Raw genomic sequence first — 26,255 nt, 5'->3', positions numbered from 1 at the left:
AAGGTGTACTTATCTTATTTTTTTTCCATTAATTATGACCAACAAACAATTTGGAGTTTATAATGGTTTTAAATTGCATTACCGTGAAATATACAGATTTTATCAACAAGTTTGTCACGTGACATTTAAAAAACAGAAAATTCACTATAAAGGTCAACTAAATATTAATTTATTATATGTAAATTAGTATGACCAAAGTATTAAATTGATCGCATCGCGTCTCAATATTCACATACATACGTCATAACAGTTTAAGAAGTATTTGGTGAACAGAAATATTGTTCAGATTGCTTTTAAAGATTTGCGGTGCTCAGCCAAGTGTCTTAAAATTCTAAGCATATACGAATGCAACCAAACAAAATAATATTTAATTAATAATTTTATAAAAGTGCGTCATCACTATCTTAGCGGTCATCCATTAATAACGTGAGCCTCTAAAAAGTGGGGAGGGATCGAAAAAAAAGAAAATATCACAAGAAAGAGGAAGGGGGTTATATTTGACGTATCACGTATATTTATTTTTCATAGAACACGCGATTTATAAACAAAAAAAAATAATAATAAACAACACCCTTCATCCTTGATACGTATCTAAAAATTTGTATCCAATTTAATCAGGCATATATATACATTTGAACACAAATACACAAGTATAATTTACAAAAGTTATATTATGTAAGACAAGAAAAAATATTTTAATGTTATTTGAACGATCAGAAAGAAAATACCTCTTACGTTTTATAAACAAATATTTGAACATCAACAAGCAAAGAGCAAGATCAACAAAAAGGATTTATTAGAAAATTATATAAATTAAAACTCATTAATATAAATTTTAAATACCGCAATACTACAAACAAATACTGATCGTCGATACATTTTAACCAAATTTAATGTGCCAAAGATTGAACCTATAAATTTTAATCACCTTTGCTGATGTAAAAAATTGAAAATATACATACTGTATGACAATGTCAGAAACAAGTATAGACAGTTCATTTATTAATTAATATGATTAGTTTATACTAACAAGAGCAATAAAAAAAAACATACTTTAACGGAAAGTTTAATTTTTCTAAAAGTATGAGAAGTACTTTTTTTTTCATATTATTATTGTTTCTAGCTTATAGTAAAGAAATGTTTTAAGGCGGTGGTTGGGTAGGTTTTAACAGTCTGGCTAGTACGTGTCGACCGCCTACAAGTTTTAACTGTTGCCCGTCCATTAATACGCTTCGAACTCCGCTAGATGTCGCTGTTGACGTACTCGTTGCAGCCTATAAATGTTAAAATTTATTGATTATTTAAATCAGTAAGAAATGTAAATCTTGTAGAACAGGATTTAGTGTTTGAGAATAAGATTAAATTTATAATATTTTTTGAAATAAGCAGGTGCTGAGTTAAGCCGTTTTTCTTTTATAGAAACAGATAATTAATATTTTGATAACAAAAGTATGTACCTATGACAGCTTGACCACAACTCAAATTATGAAATGATAAACAATATAAATTCAAGTTATAAAGATAATAATTCTATATAAAATGTAGTTTTTGGTGGTTTAGTCTCGGGTATTATTAATATAATTTTATAAAATGTGTTGCATAAACAAACTTCAAAACTATATATATTGTCCTACATGTACATGGAGAAAGACGCCTATGCCCAGCAGTGGGATATTACTGGCTGAAGCGTGTGTTTGTGTGTGTGTATATATATATATATATATATATATATATATATATATAAATAATTTAATATTTATAAAGATTATAAAGAGCAAGACATTTTTCTTAAATTACATCTAAATTGTAAACATTAAACTGTAAATTTTAGTAATTGAAATAGTTATATGGTCAAATTCAATCAGGTATACAGCTAGTCGGTCCTTATTTTAGTTGTGTGTAATTGTCGTTGTTCAAGAAGACAATATCCAGTCTTGTAATAAAATTAGTACATATACCCCATATATTATTCGAAATGTTTTAAATTTAATGATTAATAACTTTCAAAATTATATTAATGCTACATGAACAGAATATTTATTAAAATAAAAAATGTGCAATCTCATTAATTCCTAAACAATTTATTCAAAAGTTGTACCAGTTTACACCATAAAATAGGAATTAAAGCATTATTTATTGTAATTAAGTGCAATAAACAATTATATATATTTAATAAATCATTTGTGTGAAAATATTATTGTAACTTTGTATGGCAAAGTGGTACTAAAAAGCATGTAGAAAGTATATTGTACCCCACAACCAATTAATGCTTAGATACAAGTTCATTCATGCACTTTTCTATCAGAATATCATGCACAAATCACCAAAACTATATCACTCTCATAATGATTCATCATGCATATCACCTGTTGAATTTTAATTCCCTGCGGAAGTTTAACCTGGTGTAACGGATTCACCTGCAGTAATGACAGTATAACACATTTACTATTTGTGATTTTAGCACGTAACGTTTGAAAATTTTTAATAAACAAAAAAAAAAACTCAAATTCAATAACAAATTATAATTTACCTGTTGTAACTTCAATACTGGAGTTGTAGTCGAGGAAGTCGTTGCTGTCTGCCCTCCTAAAATTGAATATGTTAAACCTATATTAATCTTAGCAATGTGTCTACTATTGAAAAGATTTAAAATTAATTATCATCGTTTAATAAAATCACAATTTTATCAGATTTTTTAATTAAACATAAATACATTTTAAAGTTCGCTTACTAAAAGAAGAGATTGTCTATTCTTTTGAAGTGCAAATTATGTCAGAACTAAATAAGCAAACATTATACTAAACATTTCACGAGTTAGCATTAGCACAGTCACTCCTATTACCAATTCTTGACTATGCTGATATTTGTTACTTAGATCTTAAAGAGGAGCAGTTAAATAAGCTTGAGCACCTCCAGAATCATTGCATATGGTTCATATTTGGTCTTCATAAATATGACCATGTCTCTGATTTTCGTAATCAACTCAAGTGGCTCCCTATCCGCTTGCGTAGGAATACTCACATCCTTTCTTTACTTTATTTTGTACTTTTTCATCCAGACATTCCCCTTTATCTAAAAAATCACTTTGAGTTTCTCTGTGACACTCATGAGCGTTACCTCAGGTCATCTTCAACCTTAACACTCAAAACTCCTTCCTATAACTACTTCCTTTTATTCAAACTCCTTTTCTCTTAGAGCTCTACAACTTTGGAACTCCCTTAATATCTAAATGCACATTTTTTGTCACTAAATACATCATAAATATCATTAGCATATAGCATATGGAGACATAAAATAGTATGTAGTATTTGTTTATGTAGTACATATGTATATATTTATTTGTATATATGTATGTGTATGTATATTGTGTGTATATGTATGTGTATATGTATATTTACTTCTGTTAATATCATACTGCTTGTTAACTATACGCCAATTCTTTATCAACTGTTTTTACACTTCCCTCCCGCTTCTCTTTTTCTTCGCTATGTCCTATGCCCAAAGGTTGTCTGGAAAAAATCGCTCTTAGCGATAAGACCGATTTGTACATCTTTCTTTGTATGTATCACGTTTTTTTGTAATGTTTCTTTGTGGCGTAAAATAAAGATTTTTTATTATTATTATTATTATTATTATTATTAGATAACAAACTAGAGAGAGTTCATAATAGTAGTGATGTTTATACGCCAAAAAAGAACACAATTTTATATTTTTGTTAAACATACAAGCTGATATCAGAAAAGGAATGTGTAGAGATTTTTTTTATATATAAAGTTACTTCCTCACTTACCAATATTACTTAAAACTATTGTTTGTGATGTGGACGTACCACCGGCTGAAGTCATTCTTATTGCACTTCCATCACTTTGCTAAAAAAAAAGAATAACAATCAAATTACATATTGTGTATTTACAAGTGTTTATAGTGGGGGAGCCCCACCAGGGATTTCCGTAGTGACTCGAGCGTATCATAATAACATACAAGGGGCCGGGGGTAGCCTGGGGGTGCCGAAAGTCTAGAGCAGCTAGTCAGATTAATAAAAAAAAGGTATTGTCATAAAGACCCTTGCTTCATCTTGATGTTCTCGTCGTACAGTTCTAAAATCTGACAGGTATGTGGACGAAAATTCCTTAATCTTACATCCACCCCGCAAACCGGGAGATTAATATTTTCCCGTTATCAGAAACACGTAGTGCGTATATAGGTTACAACAGTTTTAAATCTGACGCCACCTAGTACCTACTTCTTTGTAACTGACTACACACTTTCCCCGCCGCTGAAAGGGTGTACATTATACAACCTTTTGTTATCTTTTTAACATATAATATTCACAATCAAACAGGTCCTCGCGACGCTCGAGATAATCTAAATTTAGCTCTCTGGGCTCCACTACCATTAAGTTTAACAAAGTTTTATAACGATAAATAAATCTTTGTAATAGGTATATTGTAGGCCTTCCATGTTTACAGGACAAATGTTGTGCTCTCATCATCTCATCACATTATAATTTTTTTGTTAAATATATTATAAAAGTGTATAGCAAGCGTACGGTTTGCATGATGGTAAACGAATACAAGTAGCCTATGGACACCTGCAAAAGCAGCTTTGCCAGCCCGTTGCTGACCCTCCCCCGGAGCTGTGGCTACCTTATTGACCACAGGAACGCAACTCTAAAAGCAAAATAGTTTAGTTGTGGTGTTCTGTACAGTCGAGGTTGGGCTGCTGTAGACTTCGAGCAGGATGTTCCCCGGCTGGCCCGTACCTGCAGGAAGAGGTTGGAGAGCGGCTTGGCCGCCAGCAGCAGCGGCCGCGCCGGCGCCAGCACGCGCACGCCGCGCGCGCGCCCCGCCTCCAGCGAGATCATCTGCGTCTGCGCACACGGACCTCTGTACTGTACTTGAACATTCTATAAATACAAATTTCGTGACACCATGTGTGTTAGCGATAAACTGCGAAACTACTGAACCAATTTTTATCAAATTTTGTAATCATCTGTAATTTGATCCAACTTGGGAGCTATGGTAGTTTTTATTTCAATTATTGATCTCAATATTTGTTATTGCAAATTAAATGTTTATTCATCATTACAGCCTATACAGTCCACTGCTGGACATAGGCCTCCACAAGTTTACGTCAAAAATAACGTGAACTCATGTGTTTTGCCCATAGTCACCACGCTGGGCAGGCGGGTTGGTGACCGCAGTACTGGCTTTGTCGCACCGAAGACGCTGCTGCCCGTCTTCAGCCTGTGTATTTCAAAGCCAGCAGTTGGATGGTTATCCCGCCATCGGTCGGCTTCTTAAGTTCCAAGATGGTTGTGGAACCTTGTCATCCCTTAGTCGCCTCTTATGACACCCACGGGAACAGAGGGGGTAGCTAAATTCTTTAGTGCCGTAGCCACACAGCACAATGCCACGCAGCAAATGTTTATTATACGACTTTAATGTGTATTTATCGGTTAGTTCTATATAAACTCCTAATACATGGCGGTTTGGCATCTAAGTTGCGCAGTTATCCAGTAGATGGTGCCGTATTTCTATTTCTAGATTATAGATGGCGCGTTTGAATATAGAATTTACATATATTTTAAAAACTTATAATGACTGAGCCACAGCAACGCGTGACTGGGTCAGCTAGTTCATTATAATTATATAATAAAAATCATTTTATTAAAAGATTTCATTTAACTTGTAATGTATGCAAGTATGTACGTAACTATGTATATTTGTTAGAGTGGAATCTAGCAACTAAATTTTAATGCATATATCTTCAACCGATTGAGCTGAAATTTTGTGTAGACGTTTACTTCGATGATAATGCACGGCACATGTACGCTTTGTGACGTCATTCTAAGTCTATTTAAATAAAAACTTGTTTTCCAAAAAGTATTTTACTTTTAATTTTTTTTTTTTTAATCATATTATAGTAAATAATTTAATAATGTTAATTACAATAGCTTATCCCTACCCACACTGTCCTGTTTATAATGTATCTATTTCACATAAGAAAGTTTTCACTTAAAAATCAAGTTAAAACAAATTTGTTAGTCATTAATATTAAAATTAAATAAATATTTAAACTGTACATAATTGGAAAACTTATCTAGAATGCAACATCAATATAAACTCACCTGTGCATTTGTTAACAACTTCGCGACTATAGGTTGTGAAGATTTGTCAGTAGATTGAGTTCTAACTACTTGGGCTATTGATTTTGGCGTCTGTTGATTAGCCAATTGTAATGTTTGACCACTCGCTAACTGAAGAGTTTGACCACTCGATAACTGTAAAGTCTGCCCACTCGATAACTGAACAGTTTGACCCGCTAATTGCACAGTCTGACCACCGATTTGAACCGTCTGTGAACCGAGTTGCACACTCTGTCCGCTCGGCATTTGCACTGTTTGACCGCTTAACTGAACATTTTGACCTAACTGAACATTTTGACCTAGCTGAACGGTTTGCAAATTACCACTTGCTAACTGAACGGTCTGACCACTCGGTAACTGAACACTCTGAGACGGTAGAACACTTTGACTGGCGACTTGAACACTTTGTCCACTGGGTAGCTTCACCGTATGACCCGTTAAATGCACACTCTGGCCCGCTAGTTGAACCGTCTGGCCGCCGATCTGAACAGTTTGACCGGCTAGCTGAACAGTTGAGACCGGTATGGAATGATTGATGGGCTTTATGGTATTCATGGTGGGTGGGGCGGTCTGGGTTCGGGGGCTGGGGTTCTTTGGTTGGGCCCGGACGGAATGCACGGTCTGAGGGGTCGCTAGCTGGACAGTTTGGCCACTGGGTAGGCGAACGCTGTGGGCCGGTAACAATGAGGTTAGCAGTGTGTGCCCGGCCAGTTGTACAGTTTGGCCACCCGGCAGTTGCACAGTACGCGTTCCCGACGACACCGCCGTAGGAACGCTCGAAACTACGTTTGTGCTTGCCGTACTCTGGAATAAAAAAGGGAACAAAATCAAAAATAACTTCAAATAAGCTTCGTTACGCACATTTAAATCGTCATCTTATAAATTAAAATTTTAATTAATAGTAATAATTATAAACGCCTCACACTCAAAACTCGCGGGGGTATTTTCTTCTGTGAAAGCATGTTTCATACCTGATCAACACAATTAGGTATACTTCTTTCATTTTGTCATAAGAAATATCATGTGAGCATCGTGAAGCTTTCCTCAAGCATAAGAAAACTATTCTTTAGAATGCTATTCTTTTTCTGAAGTCAGTTCCACTATAAGTCAATGCTCTACTCAGCATTTAATACTTCATTAGATTAAAATTCTAAATGTTTTTAGGATTATTAAATATATGTTATGGTTTTATAGCCTATGTTTAAGGATTTTCTTTCTACCTGTGCTATTGTAGTTACAGAAGTTGTTCCTGGTATTGACACTCGTTTCTTAGCTGTTGGCGTACCTGTAAACGCAACAAACAATATTAAAATACAATTTGTAGAATCAAAGTTACGCTTACATTTAGTTAAGAAGTCTTTATTTCTCAAAAGAATTTGCCAATTTTGACGTAATAATCCAAGATATTTAAAAAACCAGCAGATTTTTTCGAGCAAAGATTTTAGTTATTCTGACGAACTTTTTAATAATATATTTATGCTATTTACTTTGCTGCATAAGTGCTCTCGGTGATATTAAAGATTTTCCAGATGACGGTGTAGCAGGACTGAGAACTCTGACGACGCCTCGTCTTGGACTTGACGTTACCTAAATAAAAAAAATATTTATAAGACCATTTGATAATGAACAATTTATTTATTTATTTACAGAGAAAAAAAAAATAGATACAATTTATGTGATAAACAGTATTAACACATATGAAAACAGCTCATTTATCATATTTGGAGTTGCTAATTTTGAGTTCCCGAAATTTTTGGACAAGTGACAAATGGTCACAGGTACTCTGACCATATATGTGTGAGAACTCGAAATGATAGTCATACAAATAAATCCTGTTTTAAATATAAATTATAAATAGGTATTTATTATTTTTTTTTTTTTGTTTTTTTTTTATAATTAATTTACAAACATCGAAAAGTTCTCGTTAGTTGTAATCCCGCTGGGATAAAGTTTTTATAAATTATTTAATGTCATATGTTCTGAAATTTATTTAAATCACAAATGTTGGTAAATTTCTTAATCATTCAAAAAGAAATCTTTTAAAAACATCAATAAAAGTATTCAGTTTTCAAAACTCTGTTAAAAATTTCGTCAATATATTCCTGTAACTAAGAAGAAAGAATGTATAAATTTTAACTAAACCTGTGAAGTTGGCGTGCAAACGGTAAAATTCGAGGTTGACACGGTATGGACTGTCGGGGGCCTTATTAGAAGAGATCGTGTCACTTGGGTCAGCTGAAAATTATAATAATGTATTGTAAATAAACTGCTACATACAACGTTAGTAAATTACAAACACAATTATATAGGTGATGAAGGTTTCTTTATGGTTATACGAAATACTTACACTTGAACCTTATAGAAGAAAGTTACAGGCAAATAATTCTGCTCTGCAGTAAAGAATATAGCCACCCCATCTCTTCCCGTGGGTGTCGTAAGAGACGACTAAGGGATAACGCAGTTCCACTACCACCTTGGAACTTAAAAAGCCGACCGATGGCGGGATAACCATCCAACTGCTGGCTTTGAAAGACACAGACCGAAGACGGGCAGCAGCGTCTTCGGTGCGACAAAGCCAGCACTGCGGTCACCAAACCGCCTGCCCAGCGTGGTGACTATGGGCAAAACACATGAGTTTACGTTATTTTTGGCGTAAACTTGTGGAGGCCTATGTCCAGCAGTGGACTGTAATAGGCTGAAATGATGATGATGATGATGATGATGATGAATACTGCCCTCAAGTAGTGCTGTGTTTCTGACGGGGTCGGGTAGGGTCAGCAACACACTTACCATGCTTCTCGTGTTGTAAGCGACTATAGGCTATTGTAAAAGCTAACTGTCAGGTGGACTACTACCTACTAGCGTGTTTCGTTCACTAGTGGAACACTAACTACTAGTAGTATACGAATCTACGAGGGTGGTGAGCAAGTGTACTGACGCTTGTCACGCTAGTACTTTAAAAATAAAAAAATCTAAGAATTACCTTTGCCGATTGATTAATAGAATTTTGATGAATAGATGCTGTTATGTTTGGTATCATAGTTGTTACAGATGGTGGTTGTTGAACGGATATATTCATTGTCACCTGAAAGAAAGAGATATTATTATAAATATTTGATTCAATTGTTAACATATATAAAATTAATGCATATTTAAAAAATGCAATTGTTAGGTTGTTATATACATTAATTATAGGTATAGTTCGCGTCATGTAAAAAGAACGCTGAAACAAACTGGAGGGGGTGCGTTTGCGCATGGGTATACTCGCGCTCAAAAGTACTACAGTTTTATATTTTAATTAGGCTTTCACTCACGGCTTCGTATAATAGTTATTGGTAGGTACATTAAAAAATACTAGAAATACCAGTGCGAATAATTCGGACTAAATAAATATAATAATTATCACTTTACAAAATTATAATTTTTTTTAAACAAAAGCAATAACAAATTTAATAGTTATTGAAATGTCGTATTCAAAAATATTAATTATCTGTACTCTCGATATTCGTATCTTAATAGGTTTTATGTGTTTAAAATGATATATTGATATTTTAAAAGTGTCCGTATGCTAATGTGTTGTGAAAGTGATTGATAAATGCGGAAAAAACGTGAATTACGATTGACAGTGGTTTGTTTACCAAATAAGACTGTTCCAAAACATGGACAGTACGAAAAAGTTTTTTCAAGAGTTGGCAACACTGTAAATCGCCTTTGCGCATTTTGACAACCAGCGTTCTTTTTACGTGACGCGAATTATATATTATAAATAATTTTTCTCAATTCTCTATGTAAAACTATTTCGTAATTTAAAACTTTTGTGCGCGATAATATTTTGAGTCGACGTCGAACTGTCCAACCAATAGCACACCGGCAAGCATGCGGTGCGTGATACACACACCCCGCTCCCTACCTCATACCACCAAATAGACCGATAAATCGCCTTTGCGCAGCTTGAAGGCCAGCGTTCTTTTTACATGACGCGAACTATATGTAAAATATAAAGTTCCTATAAAATGTACATTGTAACTTCATGTTACAATTAAACAGATATGTTCAGTGATTAAAATAATTGTGTTTTCTTTCAAACGAAAAAAACAAACTTCAATTACATCGACAAGTGATACGACTAGGAATTGCATTTCGGAAAACCATATCCAGCAATCCGGCGGATCCAACTTCATTTCGCACTTACCGGATCCGGTGATGGCATATTTGAGAAAATAATGTCTATTGAAAGAAGAAAAATTAATACCCATAAAAATAAAACCGAATTGAGGATCTGCTCATTTTTTGTAGTCGATTAAAAATATTTTTCTTAACAAAATAGATGACTATGGACATGACCCGAGAATGACGATAATGAAGACATCTGATTTTTGGAAATCGAATATATACTAAAAATATTTTTGTTCTAATTTTATATTAAAAGTCACTTACAGAGGGTTGTGAAGTTTCAACTTTCAGTGATTTCTGCTTCATCAACGGAGACCGCTGCGGGGTGACCACTATCGACGGCATCGACGTCATTTGCGTCAGTATCGAATCGCTGTTCTGCTTCGTTAATGGAACATTTTGCTTCGTTAACGGAACATTCTGCTTCGTTAATGAAACATTCTGCTTTGTGACTGGATCATTCTGCTTCATTAACGGAACATTATGCTTCATCGCTTGCACTACGATACTCTGTTTATTCTGCGTTTGTTTCGGAGACTGAACGCCCTGCTTGACTATTTTCGACTGGATCACATTCTGTTTCGTTACATTTTGCTTCGCTGGCATCGGTTTCGAAGTCAATAAGCTCGTTTGCTTCGGATTCGTTTGAACTATCGTCTTCGACAATGATTTTGGCAACGTGTTCGTTTGATTAACTTTAGGCTGAGGTTTCGTTTGGATCAAAGAGGGTAGTTTAGGTTGGGGAAGATTTTTAGGAGTCGCTGGCTTAGATTTCTGTGGTGTGGGTACTAACTTTCCTTTCGGCTTGGTCACAGGAGCTTGCTTAACGTTAGTAGCTTGTGTCGCCTGCATCAGCAGTTGAGCTGAAGATAGGTGAGGTATGGAAGACGGCGCTCCAGTATCGTCAACGTCTACGTCACTATCTGAAGCATTTTCTACCGTTTCCTCTGCTGTACTGACATCTAAGTCCATCTGGCGAAACAAAAGTTATTTAAGTTATTAAAATAACATATATACCATTTTAGTATATTAACTAATAAATTAGTACTATAATAGTAATATAAAACTAACCTGCATTTGTGGAGAGATAGCAGACAGAGCAGCATTTGTCTTATTTCGTCCACGAGCATTACTCTTAGCATAATCTTCTTCACTCCTTAAATATCAAATAATGTTTTAATACAACTGTGGTTTTTGAAATATCATTTTAACATTCAAGAAATAATCTTTGTAATAGCGACTATTACTTCTACTCACTTGTGTCTATGTAAATACGTCCATATAGCTGTCCTTTGGTCATACTTAACGATGGGATCTCGCTTTACAGTCAACAGGCGCTCTAACGCACTAGCCACTGCATTAGACAGCGCTTGCTCACTACATGGTACTATCCACTGTGACATCCTAAGAGAATACGAAATTTTTATCCTTTATTATATCTCATAAAACAAAAAAAAAACATTAAAGGTTATTTCTAGTAATTTCTAACTACTAAATAAATAAATTTAGATGGATTAAACCAAATATATTTTTGAGCTATAAATACTTTTAATATTGTTTACGAAATTATTTTTTTAATACACAATTTCGTTTAACTGCAACACAGATATCGTGAAAATTTTCATTTTTTCATTTTCAAAAGTATCAAATACGAGAAATCGAATTTATAACCATAACCGTCCTTTCATTGTAAATTATAACCGTGCTTACGCACTCATCGAACGGTTTATGCAGAATTAATTTACCTTCTTAATTTATTGATTTTAATTCAAATAATTAACATAGTCTGGACGCGATTTCACGCAAACTAAGATATATTATGTCGATATATTATCTTGCATATGTACCGGATCATTTTCATTGAGCATACGAGGGTATTTATTTATTTATTATTAAAAACTTTACTGCACACAAAGAGAAAGATATATTTTAAAAGCATTGAATACAAAACAAGTAAGTATGCAAAGGCGACCTTATTGCTTATAACGATCTCTTTCAGGCAAACTTTTTATATTTATATTGTTGGTTATAGGCTGGACGTATTAAGATGAAATTCGGCAGGGAGGCAGTTAAGAGTTAGTGGACGTCCGCTAAGAACGGATTTTTGGTTCGAACCGGACCAAAGACGTCTGTCAAAGGGCTTTAACTATATAAAGAAATAAGTAAATAATGAAATGGAAAGGGTGAAGATGTCGCAGACCTGAGCAGCGTGACGATGTCGCGGCGCGAGCCCTCCCCGTTGGGCAGGCGCGCCAGCGCGTCGCGCAGCAGCGCCAGGAAGGCGGCGGCGCGCGGCCGCTGCGGCGCCAGCAGCGCGCCGCAGTAAATAATGAAATGGAAAGGGTGAAGATGTCGCAGACCTGAGCAGCGTGACGATGTCGCGGCGCGAGCCCTCCCCGTTGGGCAGGCGCGCCAGCGCGTCGCGCAGCAGCGCCAGGAAGGCGGCGGCGCGCGGCCGCTGCGGCGCCAGCAGCGCGCCGCAGTAAATAATGAAATGGAAAGGGTGAAGATGTCGCAGACCTGAGCAGCGTGACGATGTCGCGGCGCGAGCCCTCCCCGTTGGGCAGGCGCGCCAGCGCGTCGCGCAGCAGCGCCAGGAAGGCGGCGGCGCGCGGCCGCTGCGGCGCCAGCAGCGCGCCGCAGTAAATAATGAAATGGAAAGGGTGAAGATGTCGCAGACCTGAGCAGCGTGACGATGTCGCGGCGCGAGCCCTCCCCGTTGGGCAGGCGCGCCAGCGCGTCGCGCAGCAGCGCCAGGAAGGCGGCGGCGCGCGGCCGCTGCGGCGCCAGCAGCGCGCCGCAGTAAATAATGAAATGGAAAGGGTGAAGATGTCGCAGACCTGAGCAGCGTGACGATGTCGCGGCGCGAGCCCTCCCCGTTGGGCAGGCGCGCCAGCGCGTCGCGCAGCAGCGCCAGGAAGGCGGCGGCGCGCGGCCGCTGCGGCGCCAGCAGCGCGCCGCAGTAAATAATGAAATGGAAAGGGTGAAGATGTCGCAGACCTGAGCAGCGTGACGATGTCGCGGCGCGAGCCCTCCCCGTTGGGCAGGCGCGCCAGCGCGTCGCGCAGCAGCGCCAGGAAGGCGGCGGCGCGCGGCCGCTGCGGCGCCAGCAGCGCGCCGCAGTAAATAATGAAATGGAAAGGGTGAAGATGTCGCAGACCTGAGCAGCGTGACGATGTCGCGGCGCGAGCCCTCCCCGTTGGGCAGGCGCGCCAGCGCGTCGCGCAGCAGCGCCAGGAAGGCGGCGGCGCGCGGCCGCTGCGGCGCCAGCAGCGCGCCGCCCGCGCCGCCCGCCGCGCCGCGCGCGCCCGCCGTCGGGCCCACCGCCGCGCGGTACCTGCGCGGGGTGTTTTATAAAGTAGACCAGTTATATTTTTTTTAATTTCTTTTTCTCAAAATAACTAATGAATGTTTATATAGAAAATACTTGCAAAGTTCTAGAAGGCTGAAAAGTTAATTTATTAAATTAATTAGCACAAATAAATTAAATATTATACTATAGATGTAAATAACATTGTAAAAATCGTTGGTGTACCAAATAAATAAATATTCAAAATATAAGACTTACTTAAAAGTCTACCATGACTGTAGTGATGTAGTGTATTTTTATTATGAAATTATGTGGTGTCATGGGACACCAGCCGGCCTAGCATGCATACAACGAGATATCTCTTGACGAGAGAGAGAGATAATGTCTACATCGAGTATTTTCTCGATTACCCTAACATGCGCACTACGAGAGACAAAATTCTCTTCCGAAGACTTCGCCTTGTCGAGTAGAGAAACATTATCAACCATAATCACAACTGAATATCATTCTTATTTCTTATGTCGTAAAGTTGAATTTACAAGGTTATTGACCAATCGTGCCAAACCGGGATGAGCCAACGTTTGTATAATTTCAAACGAGTGACACATGTTTTATTTAACAATGTTCTCGGCCTTTTGGCTAAGATAAAAAGTGTATATCTAATTTAAAAAATCTAATATGGAAAATAAAACGGCGTAAGTAAATGAATTTAATTATATATGTAAAACAATATGCTCGTGTTGTGCTTTATATCTTGTCGCACATTAGATAACTGTAATTCTATCACGCATTGTTTTTTTTTTTTTTTTTTTAATTTTTAAATTTTTTTGAATTTTTGAATTTTTTTTTTTGATTATAGATTTTACTTTTATTCTATTTAATTTTATTTTTAGTTATTGATTTTTTTAATATAATTTTGTTTTGTTTTTTATTCTGAATGTTGTCTTGTCTTGTTGTACTAACCCAATATGGACTTATACTTTGGTCTGAAATAAAGTATTATTATTATTATTATTATTTAGAATAAGAAGCAACAGGGCGCAAATACGTTTTTTGTGTCATTATATGGCACACTTCACTCGACTTTTCGCATTTCCCGCTCTTCGTATACCGAAATTATATAATTATAATAGGGAAACGCCATGGTATACAAAAAATAGGCACCCGGTTTTATTTATTTTTTATTTATCGTCTTTCTCGTCGATAATATTGAAGACGAGAAGTTTCTCTTCCTAAAACGACAAAATTCGACAAAATTACGATGTCATGTTAGCTTCCGTAGAGATAAATATCACAGATCACTAAAATTTAATGATTATCTCTTCTTGACGTAACGAGAAAAGTATCGCGTGCACGCATTTTAGCTACTGTAGACATAGAGAGATAATACGAGAAAAGGGGTAGACAAAATTTTGTCGTGGCGCGCATGCAGGTAGGAACGAAGTTCCTTCGGATAGTATAGAAGCAACACAATTTGAAAAAAAAATAATAATTTTATAAACATATATTTTCTAGTTCTTGATTTTTTTTAAATTTTGTTGATTGGTTATTAAGTACATAAAAGTATTTAGGAAATTTAGTATTTTAGAAAAGAACAAATACCGTAAAATAAAATAAATCAAAGAAAATAATAATAATAATAATTCAAACTTTTACGTGAAATAAAAAACATATGTCTTTATTTATCTTTGTCGACAGTATAAAATTAAATAAATAATTTTAAAAAAGTTTACTAGTAATATTTTAGTTTTGCAAACATCATATTATACAGTCGTGTGACTGATATTACGTCACTTCCGTTATATATTTTTCTTACGGTTTTAGTATTACATTTTTTTCAGTTCGCTCGCCCAGCCAAATGTCAAGCCTGCCGTAAGGAACTTCGTTCCAATAAAAAATGCCTTATGCGAGACTAGTCCACCTTACTGCGAAAGGTCACAATACCCCGTAGAAACCTCCACAACCCTACGTATACCGCTGTGATATTGAACGAGCGTACGGTTCACTCGATGATATCATTGTCTATGGAACGTTGCAACTATATATTTCCAAATAAAATAAAATAAAAATACTTTGAGATCATCTTTATAAAACCGTTAGTAGTAGCTTTACATTAACATAGCGGATAGATCATTTACAATGACGATTCAAATATGCTATAAAACGTATGTAAAATCAATTGTAATTTAATTATTTTACAACATTATTTCCTAAAGATATTTAAAGGGTGTAATATTATTTTCGCTTATTAAAGAAAATTTTCACTACATGGAATTAGGGATCACATTGTAATGGAATCAATTTACCATCAAGCATGTAAATACTTGATGAAAAATTTCATTGATTTTCCATAAACACTAATATTGAAATTTCCATACCCATACTGCACATAAGTGAATGGCTTAGAAGCTGAAGCGTAGCGGCGTCGTTCCTGCGACCTAAACTCAGCTATCTCTGCTGTAGTCGGCTGACGCACCACCCATGTAGTTGGATATCTGAGAAAAAAAATTGATTAACTTTATAAACAACTATTAAAAGTTCCTCTGAGATAACCTATATAATACAAGCTATCTGTATATATCATGTACGAGTACATTAATACGCTAAGATTAAGATGTTACTTTTTACCTTACTTTTTAAAAAAACCTCACAGTTACTCCATATAAATTATATATCATTTTATAAACAATTGCTTGCTCTACCAGCATCAAACAACAACTGAAAAAATTATTATTGCTTTTGTTTTTGTAAATTAATTAATTAAATTTATACATATGACGGTTTTAGTCAACGTAATCGAATTATTCGCTCGGGTATTGCTAGTTTATTTATAATATTAATATCACAATTTACGATTCAGCCGTAACATTCCACAGCTGGGAATAAGCCTCTTTCTCCACATAGGAAAAGGATCGGAGTCTCTACTACGGGTCGGCGGATGTAAACTGAGTAAAGATCGATATCAGGTGTAAAAGATAACAATCAGAATCGAAATTTTAACGTTCTCTTCGAGGAACTGTGTGGGGTGGTGTAGTTCGCGTCATGTAAAAAGAACGCTGGCCTTCAAGCTGCGCAAAGGCGATTTATCGGTCTATTTGGTGGTATGAGGTAGGGAGCGGGGTGTGTGTATCACGCACCGCATGCTTGCCGGTGTGCTATTGGTTGGACAGTTCGACGTCGACTCAAATACTATCGCGCACAAAAGTTTTAAATTACGAAATAGTTTTACATAGAAAAGTGAAAAAAATATTTATAACGTATAATTCGCGTCGCTGGCTGTCAAGATTCACAAAAGCAATTTACACTGTTGCCAACTCTTGAAAAAACTTTTCCCTGCTGTCATTTTTTTTTTTGGAACCGTCTTATAAACAAATATCATTTTAAACACATAAAAAATATTAAAATACGAATATCGAGAGTACAGATAATTAATATTTTTGAATAGGACATATCAATAACTAAAAAATTTGTTATTGCTTTGGTATAAAAAAAAAATCGTAATTTTATAAAGTGCTAATTATTATACTTATTTAGTCCGAATTATTCGCACAGGTATTTCTAGTATTTTTTAATGTACCTACCAATAACCATTATACGAAGCTGCGAGTGAAAGCCTAATTAAAAAATAAAACAGTAGTACTTTCGTGCGCGAATATACCCATGCGCAAACGCACCCCCTCCAGTTTCTTTCAGCGTTCTTTTTACATGACGCGAGTTATAACATATCAATTCCCAATAATCAATTGAGATCATGGATACTAAGTGGCAGCGGGCGCTGTTTTAGAAAAATGAGTGTGGCCGTCGACAACGCGGAAAATTAACATTGTAGAGTTACACATGTAATGTATAAAGCATGTAGTGTGTTATAAAATAGTAATGCATAGAGCATGTAGCATGAAAAAAAAGAGAGAGAGAAAAACATAGTCGTATATAATGTATAATATACGTATATATATCTCTCACGGTCAGTTTTGGACTCACCATCGAATTAGAGAAACTAAGCTTTAGTTCGCAATTTGAAGCATGCAGTGTTGAATATAATACGCCTCAACGCTTTGAAAATTAAAATGTAAATAAAAAAGGCATGAGCACTTAAGAGCCCATTGACGTTAAAACTTATACAAAAAAAATCTAATCTAGTCAGTCAGCTCAGCCTATTGCAATCCACTGCTGGACATAGGCATCCTCAAGTTCGCGCCAGACGTCCCGGTTTTCCGCAATCCTCATCCAGCCCACACCGCCAATCTTATCTATATCGTCGGTCCAACGGACCGGAGGTCGTCTCACACCGCGTTTGCCAAGACGCAGTTTCCACTCCAGGACCCTAATTCTAATCTAATACTATTTTATTCACCTACTAGCAAACCCGACAGATGTACCATCCTACAAACTCAAAACAAACTTGTTTGACAATGGCAGTTGAAATAATTGTTACATTTCTATTCTTTTTTCATTTTCTGCACAATTTTCTTAATGTTTGATTTCGTTAAACTTTCTACGAGGTATTATGAAAATATTTAGCAAAAATCAAAATCGGCTAGAATTGATCCAACCGTCCTTGGGAAATGCGCTTAGTATTTATTACATTTAGCGATTTATTTTTATTTGTATATGATGTAAAAATAGTCTTCACCGAGGTGGCGGGGGCTCCGTACTGGGCGGCGCCGGAGAGGCCGCTCGAAGCCATCGCTCGCACAGCCGACCCAGTATGGCGTCGCAGTCTCTTCCTGCGCCGATCCACTGGTACATCTACCGTTCAAATATATTTGTAGTTATTCCATACGATAAACGTTTATTCCGTCTCATTAAAACTTATACCATATACCTTACGCTTCAGCCTGTAATATCCCACTACTGGGCATAGGCCTCTTTCCCCATGTAGGAGAAGGATCAGAGCTTAATCCACCACGCTGCTCCAATGCGGGTTGGCGGATATATATATATATATAGCTATGAAGGCTGTGATGACTTTAGATTTAGGTCAGATAATTGTACTGGCCAAAATAGAAATAGGATAATGTTTTTTTATGTACCTCTATGCAGCTAACCAGCTTAGTATTGATATTAAACATACTTTCTTTGAAAAGAGACATACACAAAATGAAGGAAATTCCATACAGGCCACAATTGAGAAAGCTTTAAGACAAGAATATTTATACACCATCTGAGTGGAGTTCACTAATAAGATGGGCTAAAGCAAAAGGAGCTCCTTATAATGTTATAGATGTAGCTCAAAACATGGTTTTCGACTTTAAAGCTTTTAAGATGCCAGCAAGTTTTTGTTTTAACTGGACTAAAAATTCAGAAGGACAAAAAGTGCCTTGATCTAAAATCAAACAAGTTCGGGTCAGTAAGCATGAACCATACATCCTATTTTAAATTGGATCTATCTGAAGATGCTTTGGAAAACCGCATTGACATTTCTAATGTTTCTGTTAGGACAAGACGACAAATTGCTGACAGATCGGAAATACCTTTAAAATTATGTTATAATCAGTTATTACCAATCCATCCATCCAAAAAAAGATCTAATTGATTATGTCAAAAAAATATTATTCCACCAGTTTATCATATGTATTACGAAAATTTGGTTGTATCTAATGATAATTCAATGATTATTACCAGTGATAATGATGACAAAGAGTGATTTTGTTTTGTTTTTTGATGTTTATTTTTTGTTATTTTGTTAATTTTTATTTTATTATTTTTTCCTCTTAGATTGTGCACTAAGAATCTCTAATTATGTTTAATAAGTTTTGATTTTACGAAAAAGTATAATTTGTTATTTCTTTTAATATTATTTTACTTAACTTTAATTATCAGCTTAGTTTAAGGTATCAATAATTAAAAAAATGATAATAATCATAAGTTTGTTGACTTCCAACGTGATTTTAACATTAAGTATTGATTATTTGATAGCCATTCCCTTAAAAAACTTCGATAATTCCATAGAAAAAAAAATCATCATCATTACAGCCTATACAGTCTACTGCTGGACATAGGCCTCCACAAGTTTACGCCAAAAATAACGTGAACTCATGTGTGTTGCCCATACTCACCACGCTGGGCAGGCGGGTTGGTGACCGCAGGGCTGGCTTTGTCGCACCGAAGACGCTGCTGCCCGTCTTCGGCCTGTGTATTTCAAAGGCAGCAGTTGGATGGTTATCCCGCCACCGGTCGGCTTTTTAAGTTCCAAGGTGGTAGCGGAACCGTGTTATCCGTCAGGTCGCCTCTTACGACACCCACGGGAAGAGAGGGGGTGGCAATATTCTTTAGTACCGTAGCCACACAGTACAAGTTAAAAAAAAATAAAGAAGCCTAATTGTTTTATTTGTTTCTATTTTTGTGACCTAACTGAGGGTTAAGAATATTATATTTATAAATAATAATATAATATTATTGTAATTTTGGTTGAATTTTAGCAATTGTTTTAATTTTTAATTTTTATTATTGTATAATATTGATTGAATTTTAGTATTGAATTCGGTGATGATTTAAATTTCGGTATTAATTGAATTTTAGTATATAAAGTAATATTGATGTTGATTTTAATTTTATTGTTGTTTGATTGGATTTTTGATTTAGTATAATTTGTTTTGTCACAATTATTGAAACTAACATAGTTAAAGAAAAAAAAATGTAACTAACAAAAATATGGACATACGTCTGAAATAAATTATTATTATTATTTTTATAATTATTATTATGTGACCAAATAAGACAATGTATAAGTGCCAATGTGAAATATTTCATAAAAGAATGATATTATTATCATTTATTTAAGTTATTTATTTTGAATATTTTTTATAAATATGAATAGGTTCAAAATTTTAAAATACACATTCTTTTAAAATTTGTTTTTGCCGAGTAGATCGACCAAAATGACTCATTGGCCTTTTTATTATTATTTTTTTCAATATAATCAAAATAAAAAAGTTGCGTATATAGGCATATCTACATTAACTAAAAAACCAATAATATACAATTAAATCAATCTAGCTAGAAAAATGAACATTAGGTGTCATAGTAACTATGCAAAATTTCAATAACATAAGTTGAACAGTTAAAAATTATATCAAATTGAAACTTTCGAGAGCCTGTATTGAAAAGTTGTCAATTTTCACATTGGCCCTTATACGTAGGACCCGTCGATATGTTAATTATAACATTAAAGGCTACACTTTTTAACTACTATGTTCTTTTTTACATTATACTTGTATTTTGTTTACAGATTATTTAAAATAAAAAAAGTACCTATGTATTAATCAACATAACTTTTATCAAATCACTATTTTAATGGTTTTGAAACTATTGTAACATTTTTTATTTACGAACAGAATGTATGGACTTAAACATAATTTTTTAACGTAATTTTTACCAGATTACCTGTGTATCTGGCATATATTGCAAGTACGGAACAAAATCATCTGGATGCGGTCCTCTTTCGCCAGCAAGAAAATCCAATGCAGAATTCAACTCCGCACACCAATCATCTGATACTGAAATATAAGAAACTATATATAATAATAAATAAATAAATTTGTCATGAAAACAACAAATGGAAACACAGAAATATTACAAGTGGAATTGAACAATTCTAATTATTATAATTAGGCTTATTATTATCAGAAGTTACTGCAAGCCTGCCATAAATAAATATTTTGTTTGCAATATTTGATGACAACAACACAACTCTCAATTGTTATCAACAATTCTAAGTTTTGAGACAAATTTCCACTCCTTAAGGATGAAAACAGACTAATTTATAGAGCTGTTAAGAGCCATTTCACAATTTTACGCTCTGCAAGTTTAGGTAAATTTGGTCGCATCGCGCGAGTCGTACGAGCCGCGCGATCTTTGTGCTAGTAAGTATAGTGTAACAACCAAAAGACCATCTTGATCATTTTCTAATGTATAATAAAAATTAATAACTATGGTATAAAATGTTTTTTACATAATTAATTTGTTAAAAATTTCAAGTATGTTATATGTATAACAACAGTCAATAAATTTAAAACAAAAATAAAAAATCAATTTTATGAAACAATTTTTTTTAAATTGATTTAGTTTTTTCAGTTTACGAATGAATCTAATATTTACGATATGAATAAAATAGCATTTTATGACATCAACACCGACAAACATATTAATTAACAAATAACAAGACAAACAGATTGAAATGCCTATTTGTATTGATAATGTGAGAAAAGAAAATTAAATTATACATTTGTTTACAGAAATTATCATTATATTATTTTACAGTCATTTTCGTAATATGTTTATTTTATTTATATTTTATTATGAAAGTATCAAATGCGGTTTATCCGCTATAACAACAGGCGCTTGGCGCGTTTGAGCGAAAGAGACGGCTGCGCAGAATTTGGCGTGGACCTTACCTCTAAGAGCGCTAGCGCTCGACTGATTTGCTGGGCTTGATGCGTGGTAATATATACTATCTTTTTATTATTTAATATAAAATGTATTAAAAATGATTACATCTTTTAATTATTTTTTTTTTTTTTTTTGTATTCCTTAATGATGTAAGTTCACTTTGATGAAGATAGTTCGTTAAAATTTCTTAGTTTTCTAAGAAAAATATCGCTTTTAAAATTATACTTATTTGGAAAATAATCGTAACTTTAATTTTTTTTTTATCGATTAATAGAGTTAAAAATGGAATAAAACTCTGTTCTATTATTCAACAAAATTATATTCTACATATTACGTATTTTTTTAAAATGGTTTCAACGTAGAGGTTATTGAAAAGTAGGACTTCAAAGTATACATTGCGACCGTTTACCCAGGGAGGAGGCTGATGAAAAGGTGAATAATTTTATACACATAATATAAATCAAAATTCTGATCTGACTATCGACTACGACAAAGGGTGCTCTATTATATTTCAAGAATATAAATTACATTATTGCATCCAACACTGAGATTAACGACGTCAAATTATTAATAATTTCGCGGATTGTTACCGATTTTTGTGAAATGGCTCTTAATATCGTGAAACAATTTTTAATCTATTTGCATATTTTATGAAAATACTTACAGTTGTACCAGGTATTGAGTGGTGCAATGGGAGACCTCATAACGGCAGCACATCTTGCATGCAATTGTTGTTTGGAAGCTCGGTGAGCAGCTCGAGCAGGAAACAAAGCTCGGACCAGGGACAGGAAATTTGCATGTGTCGTTTCTGTTAATTCATCTGCTTCTAAGAGATTCTCTTCTATCTCATTTGATGTATCTGGTAACACTTCTCCTGAATCATCGACTATTTCCACTGGGAGAGCCATCATATCTAAGGAAACAAATTAATGATAATTTTATTATTTATTAATTAATTAATTTTATAGATGCACTTACATGATAAGGCAAACACAAAATCTGTCACTGATATGCGTATCAGTAACAAGGTGTACACAGCATTTATAAAATCTAAAAACATAATGAAAGTAAAAGGAAACAAAAAACTTTAATAAAAAAAATTATAACACTGACAACCATCTGTGCATTAAAAATATATTTTTATATTTTATATTATTTCTAAGCTATTTATCTTTATATTTATATAAAAACAACAATTGTTTTTCCTGTATGACTTAATACATTATAGTTACTTTGTTTTTGGAGTAACTTAGAATAATATTATATTTTAGGTACACATACCTATTCCATCTAAATCTTCTAACTTTATAGGCACTGGTTGATTTATTTTAGAAGCATTTTGTAGAGCAATAAGAGAATCTTGAGGTTCCTGTTTTATTGTTCTTTCTGTATCATTTTCATGGCAATTTGCACTGAAAATAAAATATATGTGTATAGACAAAATTCATTCTACAAATTTATAATAATATTATAGTGTTTATGTTTATAAAAAACATTCATAATGTATCAGTCCTATTTAGAGGGATTTTTTTTTTTTTTTGAGTTACTGTAACATGCATTAAAAGTTGTAATAAGAAATATAATATTACCACAGGGTTCCTCTAATCAACATAGTAATAAAAAGATCAAATCATAGTAACACAGTGAAGTTACCTATCTAGTTAAAGTTTACAAACATGTTTACTGTATACCTCATTTCTGAAACTTCTTGTTTTATATCGACATGATCCAATAACTTCTTAGATTGCCTTGGACTTGAAACAGGATCCAAAAAGGATGAACTCTCCGAATCTGATTCCTCTGGTTCACATTTAATTTTTATATTAGGAAGAAGAGGCTTATTTTCAACACTTTCTTGTTCCTCTTTCAACTTTTTCAGAGCACTCTTAACATCCTGATTTTTCTGTTTCTGATATGTCTCTTTCTTCGTGCCTTTTCTCAATTTTTGAATTGGTGAATCAGTTTTTTGACCACCGAACATGAGTTTTTTGGTGCCATTCATTAAAGCCACCCTTTGCTTGATATCTTCCAATGTTATACCTGTAGTATTGAGCTCGGGGTGATTCTAAAAAAGTGATACATTTCTTATTAAAAAAATAGTGTTAGCTCAACACAGCAAAAAAATCTTAGTTTTTAAACTCTTATGGTGGCTATAAACACTCGAAACTTCCGACATTTCTACTTTCTACCTTACAGGTTCTATAGTCAAAGGTGACTCACAACAACAATCACAGTTAGTTCCTTAAAAATATAAGTGTAAAAACAATGATTAGTTTTAAAATGAACATACCTCCCGATATTGCCTTCTTGCTCTGTGGGTTGCCAGGACATTTTTTAAACAATCCAATGAAGCTGGGTGGGAATCACTCATTCCAAGTGTACCAGAAACATTAGTATCTCCACTCTAGAAAAAAATAGAAGAGAGATGACAAGAATAAGTGAAAAACTGAAATCATATAATACATCAAACTTCAAAATAGGAAGTGAAAAATAAACAAATGATAAGAAAAATTATAAGTTTTTTAATACTTAGCATACAAATAAAATAATACAATAGTGATGCATCAGTACTGTAGTCACAATAGCTAACTGCCACACTAGTGAACACGCTATCACTCCCTGCTCACTGGCTGAGACTGTCCTGCTGATTTGTTTCACTACATTTAATATGAGACTTGTCAATTATAGTTTATACTAATATTATAGACCTAGTTTGTTTTTCATTTACCAAGAAAGGCTTTATAATATTTGAATACCTCAAACTAAAGGGGGTGAAACTGCAGGGAACAGCTGGTCTAATATATAACTCATTTGTTCCAGCTTCTATTATATTAACAAATAACAAAAAACAGCTTACCTGTCCAGGATGCATCGTCTTTCGTTTTTTAAACGTATTCTCTTGGGGACCTTCAGGATAGTTCTCATCTTCAGATTCCTCTCCTCCAACTTCACTCCAAATAGCTGCCAACTCCTCAAAATATCTTTGTCTTGCTCTTACATATATTGGTTTGTAGTTATTTCTAGACGATGGTTTTGGAGGCATGCTAGGTAAAAATGGAACAGGTCCAGGAGGTGCAGCTTTTGCAGCAGCTAGCAACCTTTCACGAGATATCAATACTTCAGGTAGCATTTTGGCATAATATGATTTTATCTGAAAAGTAATCAGAAAACTGAGTAGAATATTAGGTTCCCTTTTAAAAGTAGTTGCTAAGCTAACTTAGTAGAAATATCTCATATTTCAGTACTATTTATGTGATACCTTATGTTTTTGTTGTTTGGCTCTTGCTTTCCTCAAAAACTTCCTCATTCTAGCAATATCTGGTCTGTAGTTACCTTGTCTCAAATTACTAAAAAAAATATCTAATGGGGATTTGAAATGAAATGGTTCAAAGTTAAAAAGCGTTTTTATTGTTTTTTCCTTCTCCTCTTCATCATTTTCAGGGAACGTTGGAAGGAATTCCTTTAGATATTCCTTATGTTTATCTTCTAAACTATCCCAAGTTTTCATAGAGAAGAACTCTTTAAAAATTGAATAGTCTTCACAAAGCTCTTGAGGGAGATCCAAGGTATGTCCCAGAATACGTACAGGTTCAGTGACTTCCTCATCACATTCGGAACTTCCGCTAGAACTATCTGATGAGCTACTGCTACTCTCACTACTGTAACTGTTTTCACTCTCTACTTTTTCCTCCATCACTATATAATTCGGAGGAATTTAAAATACTTATAAACCTCCGTAATGATCATTTACTATTTATCACGCGGCGAATAAGTGATTTTCCACCTACTACATTAATATTTCGCGTTGTTTTGTTCCCGATGTTTACGAAAAACCGAATCTGTGATAAGCCAATATCCAACAAAGAGCCATGGAGTTTTTTAAATAGCCGTCAGGTCTTGTCTAAAATAAAATACAACGCACACGCCAATCTGTACAGTTTCATACATACTATGCGCCAGAACGGCACATTGCGATGAGAAAATAGCTTGACAACCCAGAACAGCGACATTTTGCCTTTTCAAAATAGAATTGTAAAACAAAATATAAATTGTCTATGGGCTTTCTGTAGTATAATCTACAGCCTGACGACAGATTAATAGATTACAATAACATCAATATTTTATCCTGAAAATAAGGTAATAAGTAGTAAATACATATACAGCTAAAGGAAGTTATTCATTTCTATTAAAATGTATACAAAAAACTTTGGTTATTACATGTTTGCTTTCATA

General features: G+C 34.6%; 1 protein-coding gene across 1 annotated transcript; it reads right to left on the bottom strand.

Moving 5' to 3' along the window:
• Positions 1–1,130: 1,130 nt before the first annotated feature.
• On the bottom strand, positions 1,131–25,716 carry LOC123661279 (nuclear factor related to kappa-B-binding protein). Its single transcript, XM_045596265.1, is given in 25 exon segments — positions 1,131–1,274; positions 2,367–2,417; positions 2,531–2,586; positions 3,791–3,869; positions 4,763–4,870; positions 6,131–6,952; positions 7,369–7,433; positions 7,636–7,735; positions 8,291–8,383; positions 9,132–9,233; positions 10,586–10,715; positions 10,797–11,293; positions 11,393–11,477; positions 11,579–11,725; positions 13,482–13,658; positions 16,010–16,126; positions 18,265–18,380; positions 21,018–21,130; positions 22,687–22,935; positions 23,304–23,408; positions 23,462–23,471; positions 23,707–24,087; positions 24,313–24,426; positions 24,880–25,173; positions 25,282–25,716. Coding segments are annotated over 25 exon segments (4,578 nt in total). The 3' UTR covers positions 1,131–1,142.
• Positions 25,717–26,255: the final 539 nt, after the last annotated feature.

The sequence above is a fragment of the Melitaea cinxia genome, chromosome 16, assembly GCF_905220565.1.
Source record: "Melitaea cinxia chromosome 16, ilMelCinx1.1, whole genome shotgun sequence".
Lineage (NCBI taxonomy): Eukaryota > Metazoa > Arthropoda > Insecta > Lepidoptera > Nymphalidae > Melitaea > Melitaea cinxia.
The sequence above is the reverse complement of the archived record's forward strand: the minus strand, read 5'-3'. Positions and strand labels throughout refer to the sequence as shown.